This window comes from Furipterus horrens, unplaced genomic scaffold (genome assembly GCF_987537825.1).
Source record: "Furipterus horrens unplaced genomic scaffold, mFurHor1.1.pri manual_scaffold_13, whole genome shotgun sequence".
Lineage (NCBI taxonomy): Eukaryota > Metazoa > Chordata > Mammalia > Chiroptera > Furipteridae > Furipterus > Furipterus horrens.
The window spans coordinates 18,289,006-18,306,475 of record NW_028327183.1 but is presented as its reverse complement, the minus strand read 5'-3'; the positions used below and the strand labels follow the sequence as shown (position 1 = coordinate 18,306,475).

General features: G+C 36.0%; 1 protein-coding gene across 3 annotated transcripts in view; it reads right to left on the bottom strand.

Moving 5' to 3' along the window:
• Positions 1-17,470, bottom strand: part of AP1G1 (adaptor related protein complex 1 subunit gamma 1) — a 67,653-nt gene that overhangs the window by 37,712 nt on the left and 12,471 nt on the right. Inside the window, exons 1-2 of one of the 3 annotated variants that reach the window (XM_090261436.1) lie at positions 14,907-14,926; positions 10,236-10,439 (exon numbers count right to left, since the gene is read on the bottom strand). In XM_090261436.1, the coding sequence (XP_090117562.1) occupies positions 10,236-10,436 (201 nt within the window). In that variant the 5' untranslated portion in view covers positions 10,437-10,439; positions 14,907-14,926. Of the gene's footprint in view, positions 1-10,235; positions 10,458-14,906; positions 14,927-17,470 lie in introns of those variants that run through there. The other 2 variants (XM_090261435.1, XM_090261434.1) reach the window with 2 other exon arrangements.

Sequence of the window (17,470 nt, the reverse complement as noted above, 5' to 3'; positions counted from 1 at the left end):
GGAGTCCCAAACAAGTTGAACCTAAAGAGGACCACACCAAAATAATCATAATTAAAATGCAATATGTTAAAGAAAAAGAGAAAATCTTAAAAGCAGCAAGAGCAAAGCAGAGAGTTACCTACAAAGGGGTTCCTATAAGACTATCAGCTGATTCCTCAAAAGAAACTGCAGGCAAGAAGGGACTGGCAAGAAGTATTCAATGTGATGAAAAGCAGGGACCTACATAACCAAGATTACTCTATCCAGCAAAGCTATCATTTAGAATGGAAAGGCAGATAAAGTGCTTCCCAGACAAGGTAAAGCTAAAGAAGATCATCATCACCAAGCCATTATTACATGAAATGTTAAGAGACTTATTTAAGAAAAAGAAGATCAAAACTATGAACATTAAATTAATAAACTTACAACTATCAATAGCTGAATCTAAAAAATAAAAACAAAAACTAAGCAAACCACCAGAATAGGAAAAGAATCATAGGTATGGGGATAATTTGGAGGGTTATCAGCTGGGAGGGGGTAAGGTGCAGGAATTAAGATGCATGATTGATAGATAAAAATAGACAGAGGGCTGTTAAGAATAGTCTAAGAAATGGAAAAGCCAAAGAACTTATATGCACAACCCATGGACATGAACTCAGGGGTGGGAGGTGGACTGCTGAAGGGAAGAGGGGGTGCCAGGCAGGGGGAGCAAAGGGGGAATAATTTGGACAACAGTGCTAGCACAATCAATAAAATATTTTTAAAATTAAATTAAAAAAATGATATCAAAAGTTTTCAAATGTTGAACAAGAAGAAGGCTGGAGGAAGTACAGTGGGGCATGGGTATATGTATGTGAAGGGAGGATATCAATTTTTGAGCACCAATTACTAAAACACAACTCAACACTTCACATGAGTTACAGAACAGAAGAAAAATAGTAATCAAACGTATCCACCCCTTGGATAACACCCTCAAATTCTTCCAGTACTATTGCTCCTCACTTAAAGCTACCTGAAACTCCACCTGAAACACTGCTAACCCATAAATTTAGCAAATGCTTTAAGATCCCAGTAAACAGCTCAGTTTTATATTCCCACCAGAAAAGGTCTGCTTTTATCCCAAACTGTGAGCAAAAGTCAAGTGACAACCGTGGAAAAAATATTTGTAACTCATTTTAGTGATGAAATCTTTTGTAACAGAATCCTACAAATCGACTTTTTTTTTAAAAGACCAACAACTTAAAAATATGAACCAAAAATATGGACAATTTAAAGAAAATAAAAATAATTAGAACATAAAATGAAGTTCAACTCCCTAATAAAACAAATGCAAACCCAATTAGGTAAATTTACTAAAAACAAAACAAAAAAAAAACCCCACTGAATTGTACATTTGAAAAAAGTGAATTATATATGATATGCAAAATGACCTTAGTGAAATTATTACAAAAAAAGAACAAATCAAAACCACACTGATACTTCTTTTAACCTACTGTATTAGCAAAAATTAAAAAGTTGTCACAACAGTGCAAGGACACTAATGAGAGGAGTGTAAACTGGCCCAAACTGTAGTAAGAAAGATCTGGCCTATCTAAATTATAAATACACATATCCTTTGGCTCAAAAGTTGCACTTTTAGAAACTTAAACTACATTTCCATTCACACATGTGCAAAACAATGGAGATTATTCAACTGTAGTATTATTTTAAACAGTAAGATTAGAAATAAATGTTAATAAGGCATTACATTTAAGATTTTGTTTATTTATTTTTAGAGAGAGGGGAAGGGAGGGAGAAAGAGAGGGAGAGAAACACTGATGTGAAAGAGAAACAGCAATCGGATGCCTCTCATACACACCCCAACCAAGGACGGAACCCATAACTCAGGCAGGTGCCCTAACTACGGATGGCACTGGGCCCTTCCACTTTGAGGGACCATGCCCAATCATCTCAGCCACACTGGTTAAGGCATCAGTTTAATAAATTATCATTCACACACATAACAGATACTATGCTGGATATACTACCATGTCCAGCATGTAAAAAAAGCTGGAAAAAAAGAACAAGGAGGCTTTTTATATATTGATATTGGCGAATCTTCAAGAGATTAATAAAACAGTGCCAACAGTATGCGACAATATATATGCCTTTTTTACGTTCACCCCAGGATATCTTCATTATTTTAGAGAGAGGAAGGGGGAGGGGAAGAGAGAAACATTGATGTGATAGCGAATATCAATTTGTTGCCTCCTGTACGCACTCCAATCTAGGATCGAACCCTCAACCCTTCGGTGCAAGGGACCACGCTCCAACCAACTGGGTGACCCGGCCAGGGCAACAGGATGTATTTTAAGGGGGATGGGGGCAAAAACATATATATCCATTGCCTGAAGATGTAGAAAACATCTCTGGAAGGATAGCCAAGAAATGGATGCCACCAGTTGCCTATAAAAGGGGGGAACTAAGTGATGAGAAGACAGTAGAAAGCAGTTTTCATCATATATTCATTTGTACAATATCTTTTAAATCTTGCATCAATGAACTGTCATTATCTATTCCAAAGAGATAAATAAAATCTGACAAGAAAAATTAAAACCTGCAGGATATCTAACTTATGGCCAGAAAAAATATAGTATTATAATTTAAAAGAAAAAAATTTAGGGAAATTATTTGTAAGCCTTCCAAACTTGAACAACATATATCTCAATAAATAACCAAAAAAGCATTTGAGTCTTGGAATCATTTTTTGGAAGAGATTTAAGACCAGAATCTTATAAAACTACAACTCCGTTAAATGATCAGCCTTTTTTAGATAACTTAACTTCATAATGAACAATTACTGTGCTATGCTATTACACCTGTGATACTGTAGGAGCTTAAGTATGTTCATTCCTTATCTCTTAATCCCCAGGATGGCTGTTATTTTTTCCTGATGACAGTTATTTTGTATTCTTCACCTACTATCAATTTCTCCCTGTCAACAACACTCTCAATATACTTGTTTACACAGAAAACTCCCTCTCCCCTCACTTTTCATCCCAAAGGGCTGATTGTAATAATTTTCTGCTATTCACTGATTTAATACTTTTCAATTGCTTTTGAAATGCGGTTGTTTTGATTTAATTTAGTAAACTGCTGTGCACAAACCAACATACTAGACACTGTCACTGATACACAGAAGGGCACATAAAATAAAACCAAGAGTTGGTAATGGAGGATAATGTATGGCAGTTATGCACAAGCTATTGTGAAAATGACTTAGGAAGAGCACCCAATTCAGGTTAGAAATTGAAAGAAAACATCAGAGAAAGTTTCCTATCTCTTTATATAACACACAGTGGAACAGAAAGAAATCAATCTGAGTTAGGGACTGTGCCTCCCTAATCCTGGTTCTAGCTAAATTATTTCAACCTGAGCCTCCGGTTCCTCACCCCTGAAGTAACAAAGCCACACTGTGGAAGCCCTAACAGTTCTCCTCTCCCTGCCTCTAACTCCCTCCAGCTGATCCTTGAAGTGGCCTCGGAATTTTCCTCAGCAAAAGCATTCCAAGCAGCCATTAGCAACAAGCCTAAGAAACTATCAGGTCCCTTTGGAACAAATACAGTGCCCTAAGAAGTGGTTCCCAAACCTGACTGATCAAAATCACCTGGGAGAGTTTTGAAATATAAGTTACCCCCAAGATAATCTGGTGTAGATTTGAGGTAGACAGAGCCTGACAATTTAACGTTTACAAAGTTATTCTAGATGACTCAATGTTCCAATTTTCTTTGAATTTCAAAGCAATTTTTAAAACGAGAACTTTACCAGGTTTCTGACCTTGTTGCATTTTTCTGAAGAAAGTACAAACAATGCCTTTTATCAACACTTAATCTGGTTACCCTTTTGAAAAACGCTGCACTGGTTTTCTTAGCTTTCAGAACAATTTCCCACCAAGTCAATGCCCATATACATGTGCTTTTAAATTTAACATTTGGATTTTATGATGTGAACAATCAACCTGATGAAAAGATACAATTAAAGTATTATATACATTAATTAATCTACAACTGATTGGTTAGGTCTTTTTAAAAGTTACCTTTAATTTTAATACTCAGAAATAACTTCCTAGTTTACACACACACACATTAAAACACACACTATTTTTAAATAAATTTTTTGAAACACTCAAGGCTTTTGGCAATTTCTCCAGCCTTTAGTAGTATTGCTTTGTTCTTTTTAAAAAATAATTTATTTATTTGTTTTTTTTTTTTTTTTTTTAGAGAGAGGGGAAAAGAGAAAGAGAGGGAAAAATCACTGTGTGGTTGCCTCTCACTTGCGCCCTCAACTGGGGACCTAACGTGCAACCTAATCATGTGCCCTGACTGGGAATTGAACCAGTGACACTTGGCTCCCAGGCCAACGCTCAAAACACATATTTCTGAAGAACAAGATTGTAATTGTGTTTCTACTATATAGCCTGGCAACATAAAATCTACATAGACCATAGCCTGTTTTTTCATTCTTGTGGCAGAAGGGGAAAGAGAAAAATAAATAAAATAACATTCTTATTGCACCTCATTTTTTTCTCTTGAGAAAATTTATTATGACCTATTTCACTCAAAAGTACACTAAAAAAACCCACATAACACTCACTGACCCACCAACAAGCTTTATCAAATCTTTTTACCCAATTTACTTAATTTTAAAATGTTAATATTACAAATTCAATTCAAGCCCTCTCCACACTCTGCCTCAATCCCATTTCCCTTCTGTCCATCCCAGGAAAAAGCAAACTCAAAACTTCTGTTCATCTTTACCATGCTGAATGACACTACACATATAAAGGTAACTGTTTTTGAGTATTTTAAACTTTATATAAGTATCATATCACATTCCTGCCCTTTTCACTCAACATCTTTGAGTATTACTCATATCCAGCCAAGAAACTCTAATTCACTCATATTCATTGCTATATAGTGCCCACTTATGAATACATGAGAACTTACCTATTCTTTTTATGGATATATATATTGTTCCCAATGTATCCCTATTAGAAACAATGCTTAAATGAGTACTCTTATGCCTCTTTTTAAAAGAGACAAGGAGGCTTGATTAGATTCAGGTTTTTCAGTTTTCGTTTTGTTTTGATTTAGCAAATATACTTTCATCAAGAGGCATATATTATTTCTGGTGGTTGTCTCTCTTTTGTGACATTAACAGCAGTGATGATCACTGGGGGTTATAAAATGGCAACATAATTCTTTCATTCCTTCTTCATTTATTGGTTGGACTAAGTCCCTTAAGGAGCAACTTCTCAATATACTATCAATAATTCCTTCAGAAGGAGCATAAATTGCTTCAGAAGGAACTACTGGTAAAGAAAAGTAGAATCAATGTTTGTTTCTTTCCTTTTATCAGTTTTCAAAATAATGGATAGCTCCCTAGTATCCTCCAAATATAACCAATGGAGTTTTTAATTTTTAAAATTATTTTGAACTCACTGATATAAACTTACTTGGTTTCGATTATAATCACTATTCATATCAATCCTCAAATTTTCTCATTTTTGAGCATGATAGCCTCTTCTGGTGGATACTGAATACTTTTAACATAACCTCTGTAGTCTTTTTTGCTTTCTGGCATAGTAATAAAATAGTTCAAGCTTATTCTGTACACTTCCTGCCCCAGATTTGGGGATCAGCCATCTTTCCAATGGAGCCTAGCCTTTATAGAGTAAAATGGTATTTAGAGACTACAATCTGAGCTTAAGGGTGCTCAAGAAAAGGATGCCTACTATCACTGCTTCTTTTCAATATTGTACTACATTTACAGTATCTTAAGAATATAAGAATAAAGACAATGTTTAAGGATGGAAAAGGAAGGAAACTGCCATTATTTGCAGGCAACTGTATTGAGTATATTGAAACAATGGAGTCTACAAGGACTCTTACAACCAAGTTCAGTAATGTTGTTAAGTAGGTAACGACACAAAAATCAATTATATTTCTATATATCTACAACATAATAACGTTTAAGGAAGCTACTTGCAATAGGAACAAGAGCTCCAAGGAACCTATGAATAAATTTCACCACAGACATGTAAAGCCTTACAGAGAACACTGTAAAACTTTAAGAGAACCTAAGGCAGTGGAGTGCTATATTATACTGATAGAAGGGAAGACTGCTGTAGACAGGCAATTGGGTAGAGCAGGCCAGTTTGGAAGTGGGAAGATAGAGATGTATGACCAGCGTGGAGGTCACCAGCCTACTACTGCCATATGAAAATGTGGATACAGCATTGTCAAATCCTCTGATTTTCTGAGAGAAATTAGAAATCCAGATTTCTATGACAAGGTCCTTAATTTTTAAATGTTGGCAGCAAATTCAAAAAATGTTAAGTGCTGAGCAAAGCAAACAAAATACATCTGTGAAAGAATATGGCCCCTGAGCCACCATTTTCTCCTGAATCTACCAACTTCTTTATATACTCAACTTTATTTCTGGATTGTTTAAGCCACACATGAAAAGCTACAAACTCAACAGAAAAATCTATCACTGCTTTTGCTGTAAAACTGCTGAGAATACTGTCTCTTACATTACTAAGAGACTCCTGCACAAAAGACACACATAAGAATTCAGTGCTTTTTCAAAAATTTTTACTGTCCTTGAGGAAATGGTAAAGTAAGTAACATTTGACTTTGTATGTACAAAACATAAATGTTTAACATTTATTTACTTAATCTTCATAATAACCCTACAAAGTCGTTTTAGGACTGTTTCCATTTTATAGATGAGGAAACAGACAGGAAAGGTTAAATATCTTGCCAAAACTAACAGAGAGTAAAGTAACAAAGCCAAAGTTCACATCCAGGCAGTCTGGTTCCTGCAGCTGTGCTCTTAAATTCTGGTACTAACCACCACCTAACTGAATGGGGGGGTTTCCTTGCCTTAGCTAAGGCAACAGCAACTACACTGGCCTTGTGCTCTGCATTCTCCCTTCTCCCAACTCTTACTTTCTACTATTCTTTTTCTCTTTTAAATAGATGCTGGTAATATATGTCATCTCAAATCCTTTGCATAGCAAGGCAGGACTAAAATAATTAAATAAATAACACAATAAACTTGATGCAAGTAGCTATTTTTGGATTTAAACTAAACCCAAAAACTGAATAGGTTTTAGAGTTAGACGAGGCTGACTTCTAATCCCCTCCCTAATATCTACTAGCAGTGTGAATTTAAACAAGTCATGTAAACTCTGAATTTCAGTTTCCTCATCTGCAATATGAGGATATTACCTCCCTCATGGGTTTTGTTAAATTTTAAATAAGATTTTTTTAAAATGTGGCTACTAGAAATTTTTTAATCACACACTGGCTCATACTTTATTACTACTGCATAACATCATGCTAAACACTGTAGTAAAAAGTAAAAAGAAACAGGTAAAATTAGTTTTAATAATATATTTTATTTAACCCAATATATCTAAAATATTACTTCAACATATAATCAACATAAAAATTATTAGATATTTTACATCTTTATTTTGTACTAAGGTTTCCAAATACAATATGCATTTTACACTTAGAGCACATCTCTTTTTGTATGCCACATATTAATAAGAAATATTTGAACTGTATTTAAGTTTCATAAAATTTATAATTCATGAAGCAGATTCTCATACCCAAATTGTCCACAGCGAAATTTAAAGTTTTCCAATAACTGCATCAAGTACCTCTCCCCCCCCAAATTTATTTCCCTTTAATATTTGCCTCAGTTGAACCAACCACATTTCAAGAGAACAACAGCTGTGCAGCTAGTAGCTACCATAATGAACAGAGGTCTAACAAATATAATGCAATTAAAGGGTGCCTGTTTCTACACAAATTAAGTGGAAATGGCACTACAGTTCAAACATGTAAATGAGAGAATCCAGAGAGGAACATTTTCATTAGTACTTTGTAAAGGAAAGTCCTTTGGGTGGGGTAGTATATTACCTGATATGCGTAAGACCATGATTTATTCAAATAGAGGAAACTGAATTATTAGGGATTTAAAATCACGATTCCTATTCCCACTAGAAAAATTTTTATTTTTGTACCAAAATTTAGTGCAATTATCCTTGAGTATTAACTCTTTTCACTTGAGAATTAAGTATTTTACCAAACAATTAAGTCCCAAAACACCCCAAAAAATGTCACCTAGATAGCATATTTTATTTAAGCATGTCATAAAAATGAATCCTAGAAATAGAGAGAGCTTTTACAAAATAAAATATCACCTAAGTCTCAAACCTATCCTAAGATTTTAAGAGTTTATCTTCAAACAACTCCCTTAAGAGTACATAAATCTACAGTTTCCATGCTGTTAACAGGTGTTACCTCTGAGTGGAGGGCTTAAAACATTGTTGACCAATAACAAGTTAACTCGTGTATGCACTTACATTAGTTTATACAATTCTTTAAAATGAGAGTAATGTAGGATTTTGTAAAAAAATTCTTGTAAATTGTTTCATTTTCATATTCAATTACGAAAAAACAGCTGATGATATAAGATAACTTCTGTATAAAATTGCCAGTCAACAATGTGTTTATTTTTACCCTGACCTGACCAGCCTTTATAGTACAGCATTATCAGATTTCTGTAAATCTAACCTAATGTGTCTACTTAAAATCAACTAAAAAGAATATATGAACATATATTTGCTTTATACTATGTCATGCACGACACGGATAACTACCTGAATCAATTTTTAATGTGGTAAAAGCATATAATATTTTTGTTCATAGGAGATCGTTGTTGTTTTACCTGACTGATATCTGGTCGTCCTTTTTCTCTGCTATTTACACCTCAATCTTCCTTTGGTGAATTAATACTCTCAATCATGTACTGAATATTTCTTTTCTTTTTATTTAAATAATTTTTTTAAAGATTTCACTTACTTATTTTTAGAGAGAGGAAGAGAAATATCAATGTGTGGTTGCCTCTCAAGCGCCCCCAACTGGGGACCTGGCCCACAAACCAGGCACGTGCCCTGACTGGGAATGGAACTGGGACCCTTTGGTTCGCAGCAGTCAATCCACTGAGCCACACCAGCCAGAGCTTGAATATTTCTAAAGAGGCTAATCTCATTCCCAACCCCAAAATGAGCATAAAACTAACCCAAATCAGTCTAATAAGATTTAATCCTATTAATTTTTGGTTTTAACTCAGGGGTGCGGAAATCTGTTTCTATTGAAGTTATGACGCTGAATAGAAAATAAACTGGTGGCCATGTTTCTGAATAAATTAAATATATAAAAACATTAACAGTTATCTTTGAATAATGGAAATACGGATAGTATTTTCCTCCTACCTAGTGTTGCACATTTTTTTATTTTTTTATTCTTTTCCTTAAAAAGACTACTTAGCATATAATACAATTCTTAAATTAAGTGAAATAAAATTTAATAGCATTAATAAGAATCACAAAACTCACTATTTCCTTTTCTGTGACTCAATCCCCTTTATTATGTATAAACATGAAAAGAAGAAAGCAGCTATAACCAAGAATATCATGCTCAAAACTGAGATTGGCTATATCAATATACATTTGTGTGTGAGAGGATCAGGAGGCAGACATGCACAGTGATTGCAGCAATCAAAGTATGAGGTAATTAAGACAAAACCTTTTTAAAAAATATTCTCTTACTTTATTTCAAGAATTATTTTAAGGCCTAAAATAACAGTAGGCAACAAAGCTAGAATGAGCAACAGGGAAAGAAAGATAAAAACTTCATGTAAATGTGGACTGAACTCCATTTAATCAATGGTAATGCTGAAGCAATGTTCAAGCATATTTCAGGTAGTAAGACAAAATCTTTAATGCCATCATTTGGCAACCACCTAATTTCTTTCACTTGAAAACATCTGTTGTGGGTATTCTTCCTTATAAAATGGTTCACAAAGAAAATAATTAAAGAAACATTTATTTTTCTTAAATACTCATTATAGTCCAGGCCCTCTCACAGAACAATCATAATTTACTAGTTAATCCTGGTCAATTTTTAAGAAGCTAGTTGCCACCATCAAAACATAGTATAATCCACATAATGAGAAATTCTCAATGGAAAGGACAATTGATGGCAATATCACGCCTTTGTAGGTCTTCAGCTTTCTCTCTCAATTCTACTGTCGGTTCCACAATGATCAGACTACAAGACAGGAAAAGATTGAAAGTCTCTGAGCTACGTCATTCAAACAAGAGTACCCTTGCTAGATGTGGTCTCAGCCCAGCCTACCTGTCCAAAGTGAGCAGGATAGCCCAGCATGTGCATATATAGTAATTTTGCCACATTCCGACACCGGTATGTATTATCTTCTTCTCTAAAAGATGACCGGATTGCAGCACATTCTTTCTGGATCATTTCTCGTTCTTCGGCTTGAGTTCGAGCTGTCCGGATGGTCCGGATCAGCTCCCGCAATCTGATGGGGGCTGGCATCCTCTGGATATGGAAAGACATTAAATAAAAATGTTCACATATTTTTACTACCAAAACCATGCACACAACTTCCCAAATAAATTTCCGATGTTTAAGAATTCAAGACTTGCTGAGTCCAGTGACACAAAGCTTCAGCAAGGCTATTACATAAAAAACCTTCAACTTAGTTAATTTTGGGGAAAAAGTACAAAAGATGTTAAGCGTTAATTAAGCAAAATAAGGCACAGGATACACCAATGTAAACTCCAATACTAATCTCAAAATATCTTAGGAACTGCCCTGGTCAGGTAGCTCAGTTGGTTAGAGCATAGTCCCAATACACCAAGGTTGTGGGTTCGATCCCCGGTCAGGGTACATACAATAATCAACTAATGAATGCATAAATAAGTGAAACAACAAATCAGTGTTTCTCTCTCACTTGTTCTCCCTCCCTCTCTCAAATCAATTTTTAAAGAAATTGTTTTTAAATATCTTAGCAACTAAACCCAAATCTCCACTCAATCACTAAAGTAATAAAGAAAGGTTTATGGCTTAACCTTAAGACAACATAGATATTTTCCACTCGGCTGTTGTTAAACTCAATACAGTTCAACAAAGTATCAGATGAATACTGAATATAATCACAATCAAAGCTCAACTCAACAAAGTGAGACATTAGGAGAAAAGACCAATTGTCAGGTTAAATTACTTTTCCAAGAAATGGTAATCATCTCAGAACACTGGATACTCTTTGAAAATGTGATGAAGAGAACATAATAAACCAACCTCAGAGGATAAGACTATTAGTGTCATATTCTCATGAATAATTTTTAAAGTAAAGAAGAAGAAGAACCTATAATCGCCAAAAAAAAAAAAGTTGGAAAACTTGAACTACCTAATTTCAAAATATACTACAAAGCTACAGCAATCAGGACACTGTGGAACTAAATTTAAGGATATACTTAGAGACTAACGGAGCAAAACAGAAAGTCTGGAAATAGATCAATACAGGTATGCTAAATGGTTTTCAACAAAGGGACCAAGGAGAAAAGTAGTCTTTCAACAAATAGCGCTGGCACGGCTGGATAGCTATATGGAGAAAAAAGTCAACCTTGAACCTTAATCTCACACAACACACAAAAATTAATTTGGGGCTTCTGGTCAAGATGGCAGCATAGGTAAATGCTGTACTCCACTCCTCCCAAGACCCCTTCAAAATTACGATACTATAGAACAGCCATCATTGAGATGTAGTTGAAGTCTAGATGAACAGAAGTCCTATCACTAAGGATATATATACATAAAAGGCACACTGAGACTGGTAGGAGGGGCAGAGACATGGAATGGGTTGGTCCCACACCGTGTGGGGGTTAAAAATTGGTAGGGATATTTTCCAGCTGCAGAAATCCCTCCCCTAAGGAGCGAGGTGTCTCGGTCTCACACAAGGCTCCCCAGCACAGGCAACCAGTACTGGGAAGAGAAGTCCCCATAACTTCTGGCTGTGAAAACAAGTGGATTGCAGCGGTATGAGACAGAGGACTGCTGGAGTCCCACGCATTCTGCTTAAAGAGCCCACACACTTACGTGCTAACAGGCTCTCACTGCTCTGAGCTCACTATCAAGGCAGCAACTTGAAAGGCACCACGGACAAAGAGGGAGGAACTGAACAGTCTGACTTCAGGAAAAGAGCTGGAGACAGCTTTCTCCCAGACAGAAATGCTGGCAGAAGCCACTGCCATTTGATGAGCCCTCCCCCTGCAGGCACAGGCTGGTGCCACATCCCAGTTTCCTTCAATCTGGCTAACATGATTTGCCTGCCCTGGTGATTAGCTGAGACCTGGCCCCACCCAACTTGAAGGCCCACGCAGGCCATTTCCAGTGACTTTTCCATACAAGCAGCCTGTCTTGGCTCATGCTGCGGGCTTTCCTAAAATCTCTCAAAATTTCGCAAACCTTAAACGAGCAGCATTTGGCCTCAGTTTGCAGCTTAGCCTCTCCCAGGCACTTCCAAGCCTAGGACTAGTAGCAATCATCTGCAGATTGGTTTGTAGCTCACACCCCAGGTGGGGCACAGGCAGCAGCTGACCTTAGCCTGAACCTTCCAAGAGGTCCCAGAACCAACACTCCCCATGGCCAGCTTCAGACCACACAAGAGCACCACCCAACCACCTCCACAAATGATACTCTCAAGGGCGGACTCAGCAGGCTCTGAGCACTGCTAAAGCGAATCCTGCTACATAGGGCAGGCCGCACACAAGTCCTCCAACTGTAGTCACAGCCAACCCTTACAACCTAGCAGGCCTGAGACTCAATCCCTCCTGTCATCAAGGCTCAACTCCAACAGGAGGGCACACACAGCCTACACAAGGAACATACCTGGAGCACCTGGGGCAAGTGACCAGGAAAATGCACCCTGGGCCCCACAAGACACCTATCACATACTGCCACTCTATCAAGACCAGGAGATGTAACAACTCTATTTAATACATAGAAACAAACACAGGGAGGCAGCCAAAATCGGGAGACAAAGAAACATGCCCCAAATAAAAGAACAGGAGAAATTTCCAGAAAAAGAACTAAATAAAATGGAGGCAAGCAATCTACCTGATACAGTTTGAAACAAGTTATAAGGATGCTCAAGGAACTTAGAGAACTTCAATAGCATACAAAAAAGAGATACAAACCATAAAAAAGAAGTCAGAAAGGAAGAGTAAAATAACTGAAATGAAGAATATATTAGAGGGAATCAAGAGTAGATTAGAATAAGCAGAGGATCAAATTCAAATAAGCAATTTAGAAGATAAGGTAGCAGAAAACAGTCAGAACAACAAAAAGAACAAAAAATCCAAAAAAAATGAGGATAGTGTAAGGAGCTTCTGCTCTGGGACAACTTTAGGTGTACCAACATTTGCATCATGGAGTGCCAGAAGGAGAAGAGAGAGCAAGAAATTAAAAACCTATCTGAAAAAATAATGAAGGAAAACTTAACCCTAAACTGGTGAAGGAAATAGACATAGAAGTCCAGAAAGCTCAGCAAGTCCCAAACGAGGTAAACCCAAAGACGCCCACACCAGATTAAAGTGCAAAAGGTCAAAGACAAAGGGAGAATCTTAGAACCAACAAGAGAAATGCAGTTAGTTACCTACAAGGGAGCCCCCAATGAGACTGTCAGCTGATTTCTCAACAAAAACTTTTAGGGCAGGAGGGACTGGACAAAATATTCAAAGTGATGAAAAGCAAGGACTTAGAACTAAGATTACTCTATCTATCCAACAAAATTATCATTTAGAATCAAGGACAGATAAAGAGCTTCCCAGATAAGGAAAAGCTAGGAGTTCATCACCACCAAACCAGTATTACAAGAACTGTGGGAATTTAAGAAGAAAAAAAGATTTAAAAATATGAGTAATAAAATGGCAATAAGGACAACAATTACTTTAAATGTAACTAGATTAAATGCTCCAATCAAAAGACATACAGTAAGTAGCTGAATGGATAACAAAACAAGACCTTAACATGTGCTATCTATAAGAGACTCACTTTAGATTGAAAGATACACAGACTAAAAGTAAAGGAATGGAAAAAGATATTTCATAAAAATGTAAACAAACCAAAAAAAGCTAAAGTACCAATATTTATACCAGACAAAACAGACTTTACAACAAAGGTTATAAAAAGAGACAAAGAACCCAGCAATTCAACCACAGGGTATTTATTTGAAGAAACCCAAAACACCAATTGGAAAAGACATATGCATCCATTTGTTCATTGCAGCATTAATTACAGTAGCCACGATACGGAAGTAGCCTAAGTGTCCATCACCAGATGAATGGATAAAGAAGTGGTACAGATAATGCAAGGAAATGACTCATCAGCCGTAATAAAAAATAAAATCTTGCCACCTGCAACAACAGAGATGGACCTAGAGTGTATAATACTGAGTGAAATACATCAGACAGAAAAAGACAAATGCCGTATGTTTCACTTATATGTAGAATCTAAAAAAAAACAAATGAAATAAACAAAACAAACTCACCAATACAGAGAACATTTTGACAGTTGCCAGATGGGAGGGTGGTTGGAAGGATAAGTGAAAAAAGGGAAGGGATTAAGAAGTACAAATTGGGTGGAGTTGGGGGATGGGGGAGCAATGGAGGAAAAAGTGGGACAACTGTAATAGAAAAACAATAAATAAATAAATAAAAGAAGTACAAATTGGTAGTCACAAAATAGTCATGGGGGGCTCTGGCCAAGTTGCTTAGTTGATTAGAGAGTCCTCCCAATACACCAAGGTTGTGGGTTCGATACCTGCCAACGATTGCATAAATAAGTGGAACAAATCGATCTCTATCGATCTCTCTCTCTCTCATAGATGGCTCATGGGAATGCAAAATGGTTCAACTACTTTGAAAACCAGTTTGACAATTTCATATAAAGTTAAATACATACTTAGCATATGGTGCAGTAAATAAATCCAAAAGAAGTATTTACCCAAGAAAAATGTAAATATATGTCCTCACAAAGATTTGCACACAAACGTTCACTGAAGTTAAATGTCAAAAACAGGAAACAATCCAAATGTCCATAAACAGATGAGTGATCATGGTATACTTTATGCCTGAAGATTCTGAAAAGTAAATGACAGAAAGGAGATTGGAGAAAGCAGAATTTGAAGTTCCATCAAATAGGCAAGAGGTTATCATTTTTCCTCCAGAATTGTCCAGCCTGGACCCAAGGGCAGTGCAAATCCCAGAAATGCTCACTGGTTACTAAGAAAGAGATCTTAGAAAAACTCTTCTTTTTTTCTGGCCCAAGTAAGATAAAGGACAATTGAAAAAATTCTCTTGATTTTCTGGTTTTTTCCTTACCTCCACACCAGCAACTACGGAATACTGCAATGGGGCTGGCTGTGGCAGAACAGAAATGGCAGTAACAGCCAAGCAGGCCCTGAAAAACTAGGGAAGGAGAATTCTCTCCAACCAGAGGAGCTGTGATTCCCAAGAGCATGAAGTAAATCACTATCCTCCCACTGCTCGAATTAAGAGTGAATTCACCAAGAAAACATAACAATCATAACAATAGAGCAAAACAAAAAACAAAACAAAAAAAAAAAGAGGCAAAACTGACAGATATGAAAAGAAATGTAAACCCCAATTATAGTTAGAGACTTCAACATGCCCCCAAGTAAATAAAGGATATACAATAGTAGACCTGAATACCATCATCAACTAACTCAGCGGTTCTCAACCTGTGGGTCGGACCCCTTTGGGGGTTGAACAACCCTTTCACAGGGGTCACCTAAGACCATCGGAAAACACATATATAGTTACATATTGTTTTTGTGAATAATCACTATGCTTTAGTTATGGTTGGGGGGGTCACCACAACATGAGGAACTGTATTAAAAGGGTCGCAGCATTAGAAAGGTTGAGAACCACTGAACTGAACCTAAACACCACTGACAGACCATCCCAACCAATAACAGCTGAATATAGCATACAGAACATTCACCAAGATAGACCATGTCCTGGATCATAAAAAATAAGTTAATAAATTTAAATGAATGGAAATCATACCAAGTATGACCTCTGATCATAATGGAATTAAACCAGAAATCAGTAACAGAAAGTTAACTGGAAAAATTTCTAAGTACATGGGAATTAAACAATACATTTCCAAATAATCTATGGGTGAAAAGGAAATATGAAGGGAAACAAGTAAATATAATGAACTGAACAAAATGCACTTTTTAAAATTTGTGGTATACATTAATGTAGCAGTTAGAGGGAAATGCATAGCATTAAATGCTTGACTCAACACAGAAAAACATCAAGGTAAACATTTGAAGTTTCTACTTTAAGAAACTAGGAAAACAAAAAATAAACCCAAAAGTAGAAAAAACAAATAATAAACACAAATCCATAAAATTTAAAATCAGAAAACAAATAAATCAAATCAAGAAAACCAAATGAACTTGATAAATCTCTGGCTATATTATAAAAGAAAAATAACACAAATTACCAATACAGTATTAGGAATGAAAGAGATATCACTACAAACATTAAAAGAACGAACTCAATATACATCACAACTGGATATCCATACGCAAAACAAAACAAAACAAAAAAATGAACCTCTACCTAAATCTCATACCTTATACTAATATTAACTCAAAATGGGTCATGGGCCTAAATGTAGAACATACAACTATAAAACTTTCAGAAGATACAGGAGAGCACAACCCATTAAAAAATAAATAAAAGTGGAATTCATATAAACTACAAACTTTTGTGCTATGAAAAACACTGGTAAGAAAATGAAAACACAAGTTACAGACTAGGATATTTGCAAATCACATATCCAACAAAAAAGACTTGTATCTGGAACATAAAATGGACTCTAGGACTGCTGGAAGGAAGGGTGTACTGGGCAGAGGAGAGCAAAGGGAAAAAAACTGGGACAACTGTAAGAGCATAACAAATAAAATATATTTAAAAAAAGAAAAAAATCTCATTTTTGGAGGGTGGGCGGAGCAGGGGAGAGCAACAGGGAAAAATTGGGACAACTGTAAAAGAATAACATTAAAAAGGGCAAAAAAAAATTTACTGAGAAAAATAAAATCCGAAATTTTTTTAAATGGGCAAAAGACTAAAGCAGACACTTCACCAAAGAGGTATAAGAATGATAAAGAAGCACATTTGAAAAGATGCTCAACTACATCAGGTACTAGAGAAATGCAAATTAAAACCACAATATGATACCTACGCACACCTACTGGAATGGCTAACATACCAAGTCCTAGGGAGGATGCAAAGCAACTGGGACTCCCATACATTCATGGCTGGTGGGGATGAAAAATGGTACCACCACTTCAGAATAGTTTAGCAATTTCTTATGAACTTAAAACATATGCTTCCATAAAACCCACCAATCCCACATCTAGGAATTTATCCTAGAAAACTTTTGTTCATAAAAATCCTATCCATAAGCTTTTAGAGCCTCTGCTCATAATTGCCAAAAACCTGAAACAAAATATGGTAAATTCATAAAATGGA